At 41.0% G+C, this 13,591-nt stretch overlaps 2 protein-coding genes across 9 annotated transcripts in view; one reads left to right on the forward strand and one right to left on the reverse strand.

The window, feature by feature from the left end:
• The window catches only part of SGSM3 (small G protein signaling modulator 3), a 30,946-nt gene extending 22,415 nt beyond the window's left edge, over nucleotides 1-8,531 (forward strand). For 2 of the 3 annotated variants that reach the window (XM_039335533.1, XM_039335534.1), the window contains exons 18-22: nucleotides 801-849; nucleotides 1,103-1,188; nucleotides 2,456-2,578; nucleotides 6,539-6,599; nucleotides 6,830-6,913. In XM_039335533.1, coding sequence (XP_039191467.1) covers nucleotides 801-849; nucleotides 1,103-1,188; nucleotides 2,456-2,578; nucleotides 6,539-6,599; nucleotides 6,830-6,913 — 403 coding nt within the window. Of the gene's footprint in view, nucleotides 1-800; nucleotides 850-1,102; nucleotides 1,189-2,455; nucleotides 2,579-6,538; nucleotides 6,600-6,829 lie in introns of all 3 variants that reach the window. The other variant, XM_039335532.1, reaches the window with a different exon arrangement.
• Nucleotides 8,532-8,908: 377 nt separating this feature from the next.
• Nucleotides 8,909-13,591, reverse strand: part of MRTFA (myocardin related transcription factor A) — a 94,709-nt gene continuing 90,026 nt past the window's right edge. For 5 of the 6 annotated variants that reach the window (XM_039335528.1, XM_039335529.1, XM_039335527.1 and 2 more), the window contains 3 exons: nucleotides 13,206-13,388; nucleotides 12,839-12,899; nucleotides 8,909-11,926 (listed from right to left, as the gene is read on the reverse strand). In XM_039335528.1, coding sequence (XP_039191462.1) covers nucleotides 11,430-11,926; nucleotides 12,839-12,899; nucleotides 13,206-13,388 — 741 coding nt within the window. In that variant the 3' untranslated portion in view covers nucleotides 8,909-11,429. Of the gene's footprint in view, nucleotides 11,927-12,838; nucleotides 12,900-13,205; nucleotides 13,391-13,591 lie in introns of those variants that run through there. The other variant, XR_005555793.1, reaches the window with a different exon arrangement.

Consider the following 13,591-nt stretch of genomic DNA (forward strand, 5'->3'; position numbering starts at 1 on the left):
TAAATGGTGGAACAGAATATTGCAGCATATATTCCTTAAACAGACAATTCTCTTATCTATTTTTGGGCAATTCAATCACGTTTCAGGAAAAAGAAAATAGTATCTCCCCTATCATCACCATCTTTGAAAAAATAAAGTCTGTAACAGCCCCTGTGCTATCATCTGCCATAAGCCAAACTCAGAAGAATTAAAAGAAAGAATACTGGTCTTTATATTATCCAGGAAGTAATTTTAGATGTATCCCTAGGTAAAAATTTATTTCAGTAAACCATTACCATCTTGTCTTTTAAACCCAAACATGCGTAAGATTTTTTTTTTAAATTGCACTGTAAAATTTTGGCTGTTTTATCTTCTTGCATTTTGTTAATGCTATTTTAGGGTGTTGGCCATTGCCTATAAATTGCCAGTGAATGGGACTATATCCTTGATTTATGAAACCCCTTTTTAGATTGGAGAAAATCATCTTTATCTGGGAGCAGATTTCAGTATTGGACATCTAAATATGTTATTTTTGAAAGCATGTAAAAAATCATCATGGTCCCAGTTACAGATTTCAGATTATTTTGGAGGGTGGGGACCAGAATGGCTATCCTTTTTAATCCTCTATTTTATCTACTACCCATATCAAAATATGACAACTTCTAGAGGTATCTGGCAACAGAGTTATGTATGATGGAAATTGCAAGGACTATTGAGATTCTTATTTAAGAAGAAATACTATTAGTTTAAAGGTAGAAATGGCACTGGGCCTATTGCTTTGGCATAACTAATACATAAAGCAAATTACTTTACTGTTTTAGGTTAGATGAAGATGGAAAAGTGCTTACTCCAGAAGAACTTCTTTATCGAGTGAGTGTACAGTTTGATCCCTAAAACAGACATGGAGAAAATCCTAAATAGGCTGATATGAGTGACCAAAATCAGTTATCTTAAGAGACTGTGGAAAAGCCATTGGTACTGTCAATGTCAGCAGTTGGCATTTTAAGATTTAATCATCCCAGTTGCCTCCAGAGGCCCTAAATTGAGAATGTGAAGTTTAGGCATTTTCTGGTACCAAAGGGAGGAGGGTTATCCACGTATCTTCATTTTTTTTTTCTGGAAGGCAGTACAGTCTGTGAATATGTCACATGATGCCGCCCATGCTCAGATGGATGTAAAGCTTCGGTCTCTCATCTGTATTGGATTGAAGTGAGTCATACAATTTTGTTTCAAGCTTGCATTTATTAATAGACAATAGTAAAGAATAACTTTGGATTTCATTTTATTGAAAAAGCCACAGAATAACAGTTCAGGGTGTATTTGTCAGCCCATCGAGGTAGATCACATTAGGAAACCAATGTCATGTGGATTAATGCCACTTTTATTATAAAGCTATATTAACATAGCCTTGCAGGTCTGAATGAGCTTCCTCCCTCCCTCCTTTGTGTGAACTAAGGAAGGGTTTGCCTGAGATATTTTCCTCATATCACACTCTTGTCCCAGATGCAGACTGCTCTTATCCAACCATTACCTTGGTAGCAACTCCTCCTCCTCTTATCTTTCAAGGTAATTCCTTCTGCCCTCCATAGTAATTTACCAGTTTATGTCTTTAAGCATGCCAAATGAACTCAGGCTGCTTCTGTTGAATGCTATTCTGTTTGGCTTGCCCCTCCATAAAGTGATAGAGGGGATGAGAAAGCAGACTCACAATCTATCATCAAGACATGGCCAGGTGAGGTTGGAGGGTTGCTTACATTTGAAATCTGTCTTGCTGGATTTTGTATGGCATGCAATCATAACTTCAAGGCAAAGGAGGAGGACAGTATTGATATGCCCAAGACTCTTGTAATAACTAGATGCCCTGTTCCACATGGCCAGATTTGAAGTTCTTTATGAGAAGATGGGTACCAGTGACAGGCTGAGAGCTTTTGTGGTCTCTTCCCCCCACCCCCACCCCCTCCTTCTGAGGCTCCTGAATCTGATAGCTGAGCTAGTGATGGATATTCCCAGGCTCTGTGTGCTAGAAGATTTCAGTTTGCATATCTTGGAAATAGGGCCAAGGGAATCTAGGAGTCCATGGATACCATGTGCCAAAGCACCTTCTCAAGGGGAGGAGATATTGCCCTGTATCTGGGCTTCTCCTCAAAAGCAATTAATATGTAACTTGACAGTGGAGGTGATTCACATTAGTCTGTTTTCATGGTCAGTTATGTTACTCAGAATAAATTCGTTAGTTTAGAATTCATGAATTCTGGCTGTAGATTGTAGTGGGTGGAGATTCCATACATGAGTTATTTGCATGGCTGCTCTAAAAAATATGGCACTTGGTTCTAATCATTTCAGGACTCTGTTATTGTAAGTTGCATAGAATTGCAAAAAAAATAAACTAATGAGGAACAAGATTTCTTTTTTCACCTGTTATCCATATTGCCTAATATGATGGAACGTGTAACTTGATTTATAACTTGATTTTCAGTGAGCAGGTGCTACACCTGTGGCTTGAGGTACTTTGCTCAAGTCTGCAGTCAGTGGAGAAATGGTTCCATCCCTGGTCATTTCTGCGCAGTCCTGGCTGGGTACAGATCAAGTGTGAGCTCAGGTAAGTGCAATTTTTTTTCTGCCTCCCATATTACTGTACTGCCAGATTGTGTTTTCTGGAAACTGCACTCTTATCGAAATAAATTCATACCAATTTGATGCAATGGAGGTAAGTATATTGTTTAAATATCTCACACTCTGATGTCCTTGAGATTCTCTTATGCTGCCCTTCTCAGTGACTGATGACCTGAATGGGATTCAGAGGGAACTAGGGGATATCCAGAGGACCTTGCTGCACAGTCCTGGTGAAACTCTGGTTACGTCCTGGGACCAAAGGGCATCTGATGCTTTGGACAGGATTATGCTGCCTCTCTTGACCCTTCACTCCTAACACTTCCCATGGTTCAGGAGGAGCTGAATGTTCCAAAGGGGGCCAAGAGACACCTACAGTGCTGCTGGAAGAAAACGAGAGATGAATCTAATTGGACATGATCTACTGCCTATCTTGTGACTGTAAGAGCAGCGAAACACCTTTATTTCTCTGCTCTTATTGCGTCTGTAGGTGTCACCCGATGACCCTGTTTGGGATTACTTGGTCCTTTCTGGGACAGGAGGGCTTGTGTGATCATCTTCAGGGCCATGCAGAGGAATTTGTAGAACACTTGACAAAATCGCTTGGATTCCTTCCCAATTGGAATCCATCCATCCATACAGTGAAGATCCATTAGAGATGTCTGGATAAAAGTCTTGCTCAGTTATCTGGAAACACAGATCCTGTTCGATCCTGTTAGACCTGATGAAGTGGACAGGGTCCTCAATGCTGTCATTGCAAGCACCTGTCAATTAGTTCCCTGTCCCTGCTGGCTGGTGAAAGTGTCCAGGATGTGACAGGTAGGTGAGTTCAAGCAGAGATAAATTCACTGAAGGAGGGGATGTTTCTGGGACCTTTGAAGGAGGCCCTGGTTCACTTCCTCAAAAAAAAAAATCTCTTGATCTCATCTAGACAATTTCTGTCTAGTCTCCCACCTTCCCTTTTTAGGGAAGATGATAGAGAATGTGGTTGCATGGCCGCTTCAAAGGATCATGGATGAAACGGATTGTCTGAACCCCTTCAAGACAGTATTCAGGCCCAGTTATGAAGAGAAGCAACATTAGTCGTACTTGTCAATGACTTCTGACAAGAATGAGATGGATGTAGTTCTAGATGAGGTGGCACTATGCCAGACAGACCCAGTGCACAATGTGGGGGTTCTCCTGGATTCACAACTCTTAATGAGCAGATGGGAGTCCTGGTTAGGAGAGTCCTTGCACAACACGATGTTGCACACCAGTTGTGCCTTTCTTGAATCAGGAGTTCCTACACACAGTCACTCAAGCCCTGATCATCACTCAGTTGGACTGCTGCAATGTGTTGTATATGGGGCTACCCTTGAAAAGTATCCAGAAGCTTCAGCAGGTGCGGAATGCAGCTGCATGGGCAGTTCTTGGGGCCTCTAGGATGGTCCATGTTACATTGCTGTTCCACGAGCTGCATTGGTTGCCAATTTGCTTCCTGGTTCAAGTCAAAGTGTTGGTCATTATCTATAATGCCCTTCATAGCATGGGTCCAGGTTATCTGAGGGACTGGCTCATCGCAACAAGATTAGCTTGCCCCACCTGCACCAACAGAGGAGGCATGCTGCAGACCCCGTCGCTCAAGGAATTTCGACTGGGAGGGTCCAAGAGAAGAGTTTTTACTGCTGTGGCACCCGCCTTCTGAAACATCCTCCCCCCCCCCGTAAGTTCTGACCCACCCTTCTGACCTTCTGAAAGGGCTTGAAGACTTGGCTCTGCCAGCTGGCCTGGGGTCCCAAGGGGGGAATGGCATTTTTGAAGTGGTTAGTGGATTAGTCAGACCCCATACCTCCCCATTTGCACTCTGCTCCCTTCCCTTCCATTGTAATTAATTTTATCTAAATTCAGTTAATTTAGATAAAGTTAAAAGGGAGCTGCTGGGCATTCCCCATGAATGGCAGAGGTTGATTGATTGTTATTGTTAATTGCAAAGTTGTGTCCAACCCATCGCCGACCCCATGGACAACGTGTTCTATCCCAGCCTATTGCCATGCTTGTTAAAGGCACAAGGACCAAACCTCTGCTGATAAAATAGGCTGGAGACTTTAAAACAAAACAAACCCCTTTTAATGTGGGTGACAAACCTGCCAAATAGTCCGAAACACAAACAGCAAAACTCAAGTCCAAATGAAGGAAATAGTCCACAGGAAACACGATGCAAACAGAAGAGTAGTCACAAGCAAGACGAACAGACCAGGATTCCAAGAAGTATTTTGCAAACAGTTGCCTTCAGCAACCAGCACCGCCCACACCTCCTCTTTTTATGCAGCAGTCCCAAGGCGTTGCCTCTCATTGCCTTCTTCTTTTACTCTGGAGTTGCCATATTGACTGCTGCTGATTTACTCTCGCTAATTGACGTGTGCGAGCATCAATTAACAAGTCCATCAGGTGTGAGTCCTCCGAGTCTGACTCATTCTCCTCACACAGCTGAGCTTCATCAGGAACACGACTGGAGGGCCCAGGCTCTGCATCAAACCGTGAGTCCTGTAATTCATCAGAGCCTCCCTCTGCCCCTGATGGCCCTTCAAATGCCTCCTCCCCCTCCCCCTCAGATTCCTCAGACTCAGCTGTTGGGAGCACAGGCTGGCACGGAATCACAACACAACGTTCCTCCCGGTCTTCCTGTCCTCTACCATCTTATGGAGTCCATTTGAGCTCACGCCTACTGCTTCAGTGACTCCATCCAGCCACCTCATTCTCTGTCGTCCCCTTCTTCTATTGCCCTCAATCTTTCCCAGCATTAGGCTCTTGTCTAGTGAGTCCTTCCTTCTCATTAGGTGGCCAAAGTACTTAAGTTTCAACTTCAGGATCTGCCCTTCTAAAGAGCAATCAGAGTTGATCTCTGGGACTGACCGGTTTGATTGCCTTGCTGTCCAGAGGACTCGCAGGAGTCTTCTCCAGCACCATATTTCAAAGGCCTCAATTCTTTTGCGCTCAGCCTTTCTTATGGTCCAACTTTCACAGCCATACATTGCAACTGGGAAATCTTTTAATTTCTCCTCCAAAAACAGCAAGTTGAGTTGATGCCAAAGAGCTTGATTTTGGTCTCATCTGACTACAACACTTTCACCCAGTTGTCCTCTGAATCATTCAGATGTTCATTGGCAAACTTCAGATGGGTCTGTACATGTGCTTTCTTGAGCAGGGGGATCTTGCTGGTGCTGCAGGATTTCAGTCCTTCACGGTGTAGTGTGTTACCAATTGTTTTCTTGGTTGACTAGGGTACCAGCTGCCTTGAGATCATTGACAAAATCCTCCCATGTAGTTCTGGGCTGATTCCTCAGTTCTCACGATCATTGAAACTCCACAAGATATCTTGCATGGAGCCTCAGACCGAGGGAGATTGACAGTTATTTTGTTTCTTCCATTTGCGACTAATCACACCAACTGTTGTCACCTCCTCACCAAGCTGCTTGGAAATACTCTTGTAGCCCATTCCAGCCTTATGTAGGTCTACAATCCTATCCCTGACATCCTTGCACCATCTTTGGTCTTGGCCATGGTGGAGAGTTTGGAATCTGATTGCTTCTGTGGACAGGTGTCTTTTATATAGGTAACAAATTGAGATTAGGAACACTCCCTTTAGAAGAGTGCTCCTAATCTCAGCTCATTACCTGTATAAAACATACCTGGGAGCCAGAAAACTCACTCCTTAAAACGCAAATCAATTTATAACTTTTTTGAAATGTGTTTTTCTGGATTTTTGTTGTTATTCTTTCTATCACTGTTAAAATAAACCTACCATTAAAATTATAGACTGATCATTTCTTTGCCAGTGGGCAAACGTATAAAATTAGCAGGGGATAAAATAATTTTTTTCCCTTGGTGTAGCAGTTACCTAATTTCATTGTCTATATTGTATATAGACGAATCTTAAATCCTAATTGCTGGGTATATTCTATCACAGGGTTCTCAGTAAATTTGCATTCAGCCTTTCTCAGGACTGGGAACTCCCAACAAAAAGAGAGGTGAGTATGTGACTCTGAAACTGTACCTGAATTTCTTAGCACAAATCAGAAATTTCTTACTATCCTTGGCCTTGGATAGGAGTGGGAGGTGCATGTCACTGCATCTTCTTTTCCTAGCCCTCAAACCCTTTCTTTCTTGGGGACCAACTGTCTGAAGGGCCCAAATCATACATTAACAAAAATCACTAAGGTTGTACACTGTTTATAAACTCTTTGCTTGCTTTCTATAGGAGAAGGAGAAGAAACCACTGAAGGAAGGTGTTCAGGACATGCTTGTGAAACATCATCTATTCAGCTGGGACATAGATGGGTGATTCCTTTATGAGTCAAGTGTTTAGACTTCTTGAATGGCAAATGAATGTTTGACATATATCCTCTCTTCTCCCAGGCAGTTTTCTGGCCCTTTGTGTGTTACATATCTTTCTGTAACCTGCCTCCCTCCAGTAAACTTCTACTAATTACTATTAACATTTGGCAGCAATTTGCTATAGAAGAGGATTGAAGATCCTGTTGTTTGCCCATAGTGCGAACTATAATCCAAGTAGCCTACCTAATGGTGAGCAGTGTTGGCTTCTAAAGGGCCACAGATTTCCCATTCAATAGCAAACAGGAGGAGCATTTCAAGTGACCCAGGTTTTTAGTAGTGTTACTTTACTTCATAACTTATGGCTACAAAGAAATGTGACTTTATATCACTTGGGCCCTGTACTTGTTGAAAACAAACACTTTTACTGACTCATAAATGTATTAAAAAATAATGGCATAACTAGAAAATGAAGGATCCCCCAAGGTAACCATCTAGCAGTTATTACATTTCTTCTGTCCAGGAGAGCAGAGCGATGGTGGAAAGGTTCTGTTGAAATTTGCCTCATTCATGGAAGAGGCTTTATTTTGCAATGCAAAAAATGCAAGCTCGCTTTACTAAGAACGTGATAGTATGGAAATGGTTTTTTTTTTCTTTTTCTTGGTGCTAATATGCACAAATGGCTTTGGTACTGCCATAAAGTGCCTAAAAAGACTGCCCAGTGATTGAGGCTGCCATGGGTATTATAAAAAATAATTGCAATAGCAGTCTGTCCTTTTTTCTGTTCAGCTGGGATCCAGGCTTAATTATTTTACCTAGATCATTTTTTAAATTATTACAAGAGAACTATATTATATTCAGAAATTTATGTATATTTTGACATATCTCTAGAATGGGAAATGGATTCAGGCTTGAGCTGGCTCAGGGGATAACTTCAGCTTCTATCTGTGGGTGTGAGCAGAGTGTGCAGGGCAGAAGCATACTCTTTGCTTCATGGTATCTGTATTAGTCCAAATACAAGAAATGAAGAGCACTAGTGGAGAGCACAATCAAACCATTAAATGAAGATTAATCAAGACTGTATCATTTTTGGCTTATAAATTGATTGTTTATCTTTGTAACTGCCTAAGACAGGCTAAATGGGAGCGAACTTTTATATATACTAGCCTGTTGTTCTTGTTCTTCGTATGAACTACAGAGTATTAGTCTTACTGAGTGGGTCAGGACACTTTTGTACTTATATCTCTATAGACACTGTATACCATGAAAGGGATGAATTATATATCTAGATGCAGTGTTTTTAATTCCATAAATAGTACTCTTACAATCACAGTTTTTTCCACCCTTTCTCTTCCTACTTATGGGAACAGAGGCAAAATATTCAAAAGTAAGATAAAACACAGGTATAGCTAATGCTGGTAGTAGATAAAAACTTGCCACCTAAATTCTGTGTCAATAGCAATACCGTGAATTAGTTCCGTGTTATTAATGTGCTAAATGCCTGTCTGTATTTTCACCATGGCAAATACATGTTATTGATAATGCCATGACCAAAGATAAGATGTACAAAAATGCTAGAACAATTTTTTTAATAAAATGGATTTTTCAAATATCTGTAAATGAAAAAATAATTTGATTTATCATTCTTTACCCTTCCCCAGTGTCTCATTACATATCCTTTTCCAGTTGCGTGTTCATTCTATGTCAATCCAATAGCCCTGCTTAAGACTCCTTCTTATGTTGCTAATTATTTTTGTAGATGGATACAGGAAGAAAATGTGCATGCTGATCAAATATATATTATTCAAATATGATTTTCAGCAGAAAAATGTGTATGTTTAGACTAGAGGCAAATTCTTATTTGCTGTATGGAGTAAAAGGAGAATTTTAGAGAGGATAAATGACAGATACTACTTTATATACTGGAGAAAAATGGACTCTGATGTACATCCCAATTCCCCCTTCCATGATAAGTAATATCTCAAAAGCCTTTTAAGTTCATTAGTAGTGTTCTGTTAAAGCTTTTCATTTTATTTTTGTATTTGCTTATGGTGAATAGTTTCTTCTTTCAGAGACAGGCAGTTGTCATAGCACCTTTTGAGATAAAGTCCTCTTGTTTGATAGCTTGTTTACTGTTCTCAGAATGAGGGAACATGCAAAATGCTCATACTGATCTAACTGCTCCCTCTCACTGATATGGCCCTAATGTAGGTTATACAAGTTTTATTATCCAAACTATCCAAAACTAGCTATCTTTGCAAACTAGCCACTAATCTATATGATTGGTTGCATGTCCTGCAGAATATAAAAGATGAATACATTCAGCAATTCTAACAATCTGATTCCTGCAGAAAGATTTTTACAGAAATCAGCTTTACTTGCAGTTAGCTACTCTAGGACTCTGGCTAGTCACATAACCGCAACTAACTTTTCAAGATGAGGCTCTTCATCATGACGGGTATTAGGATGATATAGGCTCTATAAACTGTTAGAGAATCAGAAGTAAAGGAGTTTTTGGAATTCTGTGAAACTAGAGAAGTCTCTTTTAGTGGGGAAGAAGCTTATGCCAACAGATCCATGAGTTATACATTCTTCTCTATAGAAAGGGAGATTGACTAATAATATTTAATGGCATATGCAAAAAGGTTAAACTGGTAGTTTAAGGGCAAGGTATGTGTTCCAACCCCCAGCCTAAAATGGTTGCTCTGTAACAGTTTTACAAAAAGGAGAAGCTAAAGGAAAGCATCACCTAATAACGATTAATTTCATTAGCTTTCTAGAACAGTTTTATAGAGATATGTACAAGTTTACTAGGTAAAAAATAAAGCCAAGTTTCAAGAGGAAAGACTGGGATTTACAACCACATTTCACAGTAGCAGGGATTATGGCTATGTAAATTTCCTCTGTGTAATAGCACATGCATCTCCATACCAAATGATGTCCTTTTTAGAAGAAAGTTGATGTGTGTGTTCCTCAAGGTTCTTACTGATTGAATCATGTAAAGTGTTAAAATCAGCCAAGCTATCCAAGGAGAGGTACAACCACAACTGCTTTAAATGCAGCGATGCAATAGATTACTTTCCTATGAACCCAGCTGTCAATACAGAGGAAGCTATATTTTCTGTGCAAAAACAGGGAGGACAGCTACCGTGTTTCCCCAAAAGTAAGACCTACCCTGAAAATAAGCCCTAACTTGATTTTTGGGGGTGGGCCTAATATAAGCCCTACCACAAATATAAGCCCTAGTTCGGGGCAAGGCACACACCTAAAAATCAAGTTAGGGCAGCGGTGGGAGTGTGTGGAGCTGCCCACATGCCCTGCACTCTTATCTTGCAGCCAGGCGTCTCCTCTCCAGCCCACTTCTTCCGTGGCGTCCCCAGGCCTACATTTTGCAGTCAGAGGCCTTCCAGAAAGGCCTTTGACTGCGAAGTGCAGGCTGGAGCTCCATTCTCAACTGCAGAATGAAGCTGCTCCATTGGCCGCAGAAGCGGGCTGGTTGGGTGGAACTGTCCGTGCCGGAGGTGAGTGGAAAAGATACACACATACACACCCTGAAAATAAGACCTGCCTTTTTGGAGGCAAAAAAAAAAAAAAAAGTCTGTGTCTTATTTTCTGGGAAACACGATAAATCTATGAATAGTAGGAAGAGCAGGGCTTACAGCTCAAATGCTGATGTTAGACTGCCAACCAGTCAGTTCAGAACTCCATTTCCTCAAAACAGCACTATATTCCATAACTGGAACCATTAGAATAATTTTTTAAAAGAATTACAGGAAGCTGAAAACACTGTACTTTGTACAACGGTCTTGATTCATTGCAAATCTTGGCTGGTAAGATACTAGAACCAGAATAATTGGCCCTCTGTTTATTTTACATTGGGGCAATCCAGAACAATGTTAAACAGCAAGAGCTGTTCTCTTAAGTTATCATATAATGTGGATTTAGCTTTCTTAATAGGCAGGAAGCACATATACTACAGCATTATCAAGAAAAAGGCTATTTTAACTAGACTGTAACCCTCCGAGCTGATTGTAAACTTCAGTATGAATTCATCCTAATTCCCTATTTCCTTTCCCAAATGAGTCATATTCTAAGTGAAAATCTTTACAGTGTGGACAAATTAACTTTTTCCAATTTTTTTTAATGCTTTCCAATTAGACAGATTAATCTCCAGCAAGGAGAACTGTGTTTGCCAATGATTTTTTCTGGATCCTTTGCCTAGAACTGCTCCAACTTCTCCTTTATGTTGAAGTATCTGCAATTACTCATAGAACTCTGATGTAATTGCTAAATGTTTGAGGAAAGAGCCACATTTTGACAAACCACTGGAAAAAGTGGAAGCTTTCCTGAGATTGAATTTTCATTCAGAAAACATCCTGGGTACTTGCCCTTGGCTCTAGCTTTACAAAAACTGGTCAAAATTGGGAAGGGGGGAGAAAAACGGTTCATTAGATGCACTGTTTACTTAAATTCTTGCTCATTTCCTACACCCACCTGTACTCCCTTCAGTTTACTTGGTCAAAAGGTTATAAGCAAGAATCCCAGTGCAGCTGCAAATCATGTCCATCAAGGAAATCTGTGGAAAAGAGGCTAGGGGTTGCAGAACTGAGGGGTGTAAGGCTCATCACTGGCCCCCCTGACAGCTCCAACCAATCCATACTGTCCAAATTGGGTTCTGCCAAGTCCAAACCTGGTCCCCCAGCAGATTCAGGGGCAAAGTGCAATTCTGATGTGTCCATAGGTGATGATGGCTGGTCCAGGATAGCTGAACTGCTTAGCATCTCACTGTAGAGATCAATTAGGGGCTCGGTTCCATCAGGGACTGCCGTCAACAAAGAGAGGCCAGTGGTACTCTCTAAGAAGTCTTCCAGTCTGCCTGGTGGATTAACAGAGCTTGGGTGACTCACAGGCCCCTGCAGACAAAGCTCTGAGGAATGATGATTACTGGATGGAGAAAGGCATTTTGGGGTAACAGTGGGATCTTTCTTTGCTGAGGGAGATTCTTTGAATTGAGCTGAAATCTCTGTTGGAAAAAAAATACAAGTAAATTACTTATTACATGTACTCTAACACTAATGATATAGCCATTAACTCACCACTATTGCAGCACTTCAGGAATTACATACATCCTTACCACCTTCAGAAGATAATGGTGATTTCATATCAGTGACAGGTGAAGCTTTCTCTCATGCATCCATTAGCCATTTCCTCATTCCACTCACTCACTCACCCTTTCATCCTGTTATGCTTCTTCAAGGCACCATCACTTACCTCAAATGTTCAGCTTTCCATCTTTTGGGGAAAACCTAAGTTTCTATTAATTGCCCCTAATCATCAGGTATCTATTTCCCCCAGTTCCCACACATGAATTAGGAATCAAACCTCAAAATGTGACCCAGTATGATCTCAACAGCTTCTGCAGATTCCATACACTGATTGCATTATGTAGTGCTTTTTTTCTACCAAAAAAAAAAAAAAAAAGTGCCGGAACTCACACACACATCATACAACCCGCCTTGCCTACCCTACAAGGTTCATCCAAAAAAGGTGCCGGAACTCCGTTCTGGGCATTCTATGAGAAAAAAAGCCCTGGCATTATGTTTGCACCTTACAACCTTTCTTCCCTTTCTCTTTCATTAGCACCAGCATTATGTGGGAAACCTAAATTTCATAAGAACTGGAGTACTTGCAGATTGCTTCATTCTTCCTCCAGCAGCCTCATGGTAACAAGCAATGGAATTTTAGAGGGGGGAAGGGGGGTGGATGGCACTAAGGGCCTCCAAGGGTATTTTATGGCTTTTCCACTAGTGCTATAAGGAAGAATGGCCCTTCCTCTGTGATTTGATACATAAAGCTGATAGGCACACTCTTTTAAACAATTGGGCTAAATGCAGTAGAAGCCATCAGAATGATAGAAGCCATCCTCTCTTCATACCTCCATGTTCAATTAAAATATCAAACAAATCATCCATTTGCTGACTTGAGCAGCCATTCTCCTAAAAAAAAGAAAGGGAATAGGTTTGTTAATATATTACATTTAATAGTAATGCAGCAATTTATACATTATAATCATCACCCTGTGGCCAAATAATATAAAACGTGATGTGCTCACCCAGAGTTTTACCCATATCTTCCTTTTTGGTATGAAGAGTACATATGAAATATGGCAGAATGTGACCTTCAATGGTGCAAAGTGGATCGATCCAATATAGGAATTCCAAAAATTTTAAGATAATTTGCAAAAAGGATAGATGCGTACCAAGTACTTTCCTAATTTGTCACAGGAAAGCAGTTATTCTCACCTCAGAAGACTTGGGTTGCTGCTTCACAGCCTCCTCATAGCCTGGTGGTTCTTTCATAGCAACTGAGGTGGCAGGGAGAAGCAGTGGTGGCAAAGTGCCAAAGAAGGAAGGGCTCTGCTTCTGCTGCTCAAGGTCCATATGGGGTGGAGAAGGAGGAGCTGGAGAACTTGGCTGTGAGAGAAACTGTGAAGGAAAAACAAGCAATAGGCGGCTGTAATTCTTTGAGACCAACTACAAAGCAAATTTTCAACAAAATGTTTGATGATGTAGTCTGGCTGCTCTAGTTTATACTTTTTTCCTCTTCTGAACAGGATGGCCCATTGTTGTCACTTGTCCTCAATACTATCATTTAGATAATGCAATCTATGCATCCTCCAATTCCTGAT

The sequence above is a fragment of the Crotalus tigris genome, unplaced genomic scaffold (genome assembly GCF_016545835.1).
Source record: "Crotalus tigris isolate CLP2741 ecotype Arizona unplaced genomic scaffold, ASM1654583v1 scf7180000017644.4837335, whole genome shotgun sequence".
Lineage (NCBI taxonomy): Eukaryota > Metazoa > Chordata > Lepidosauria > Squamata > Viperidae > Crotalus > Crotalus tigris.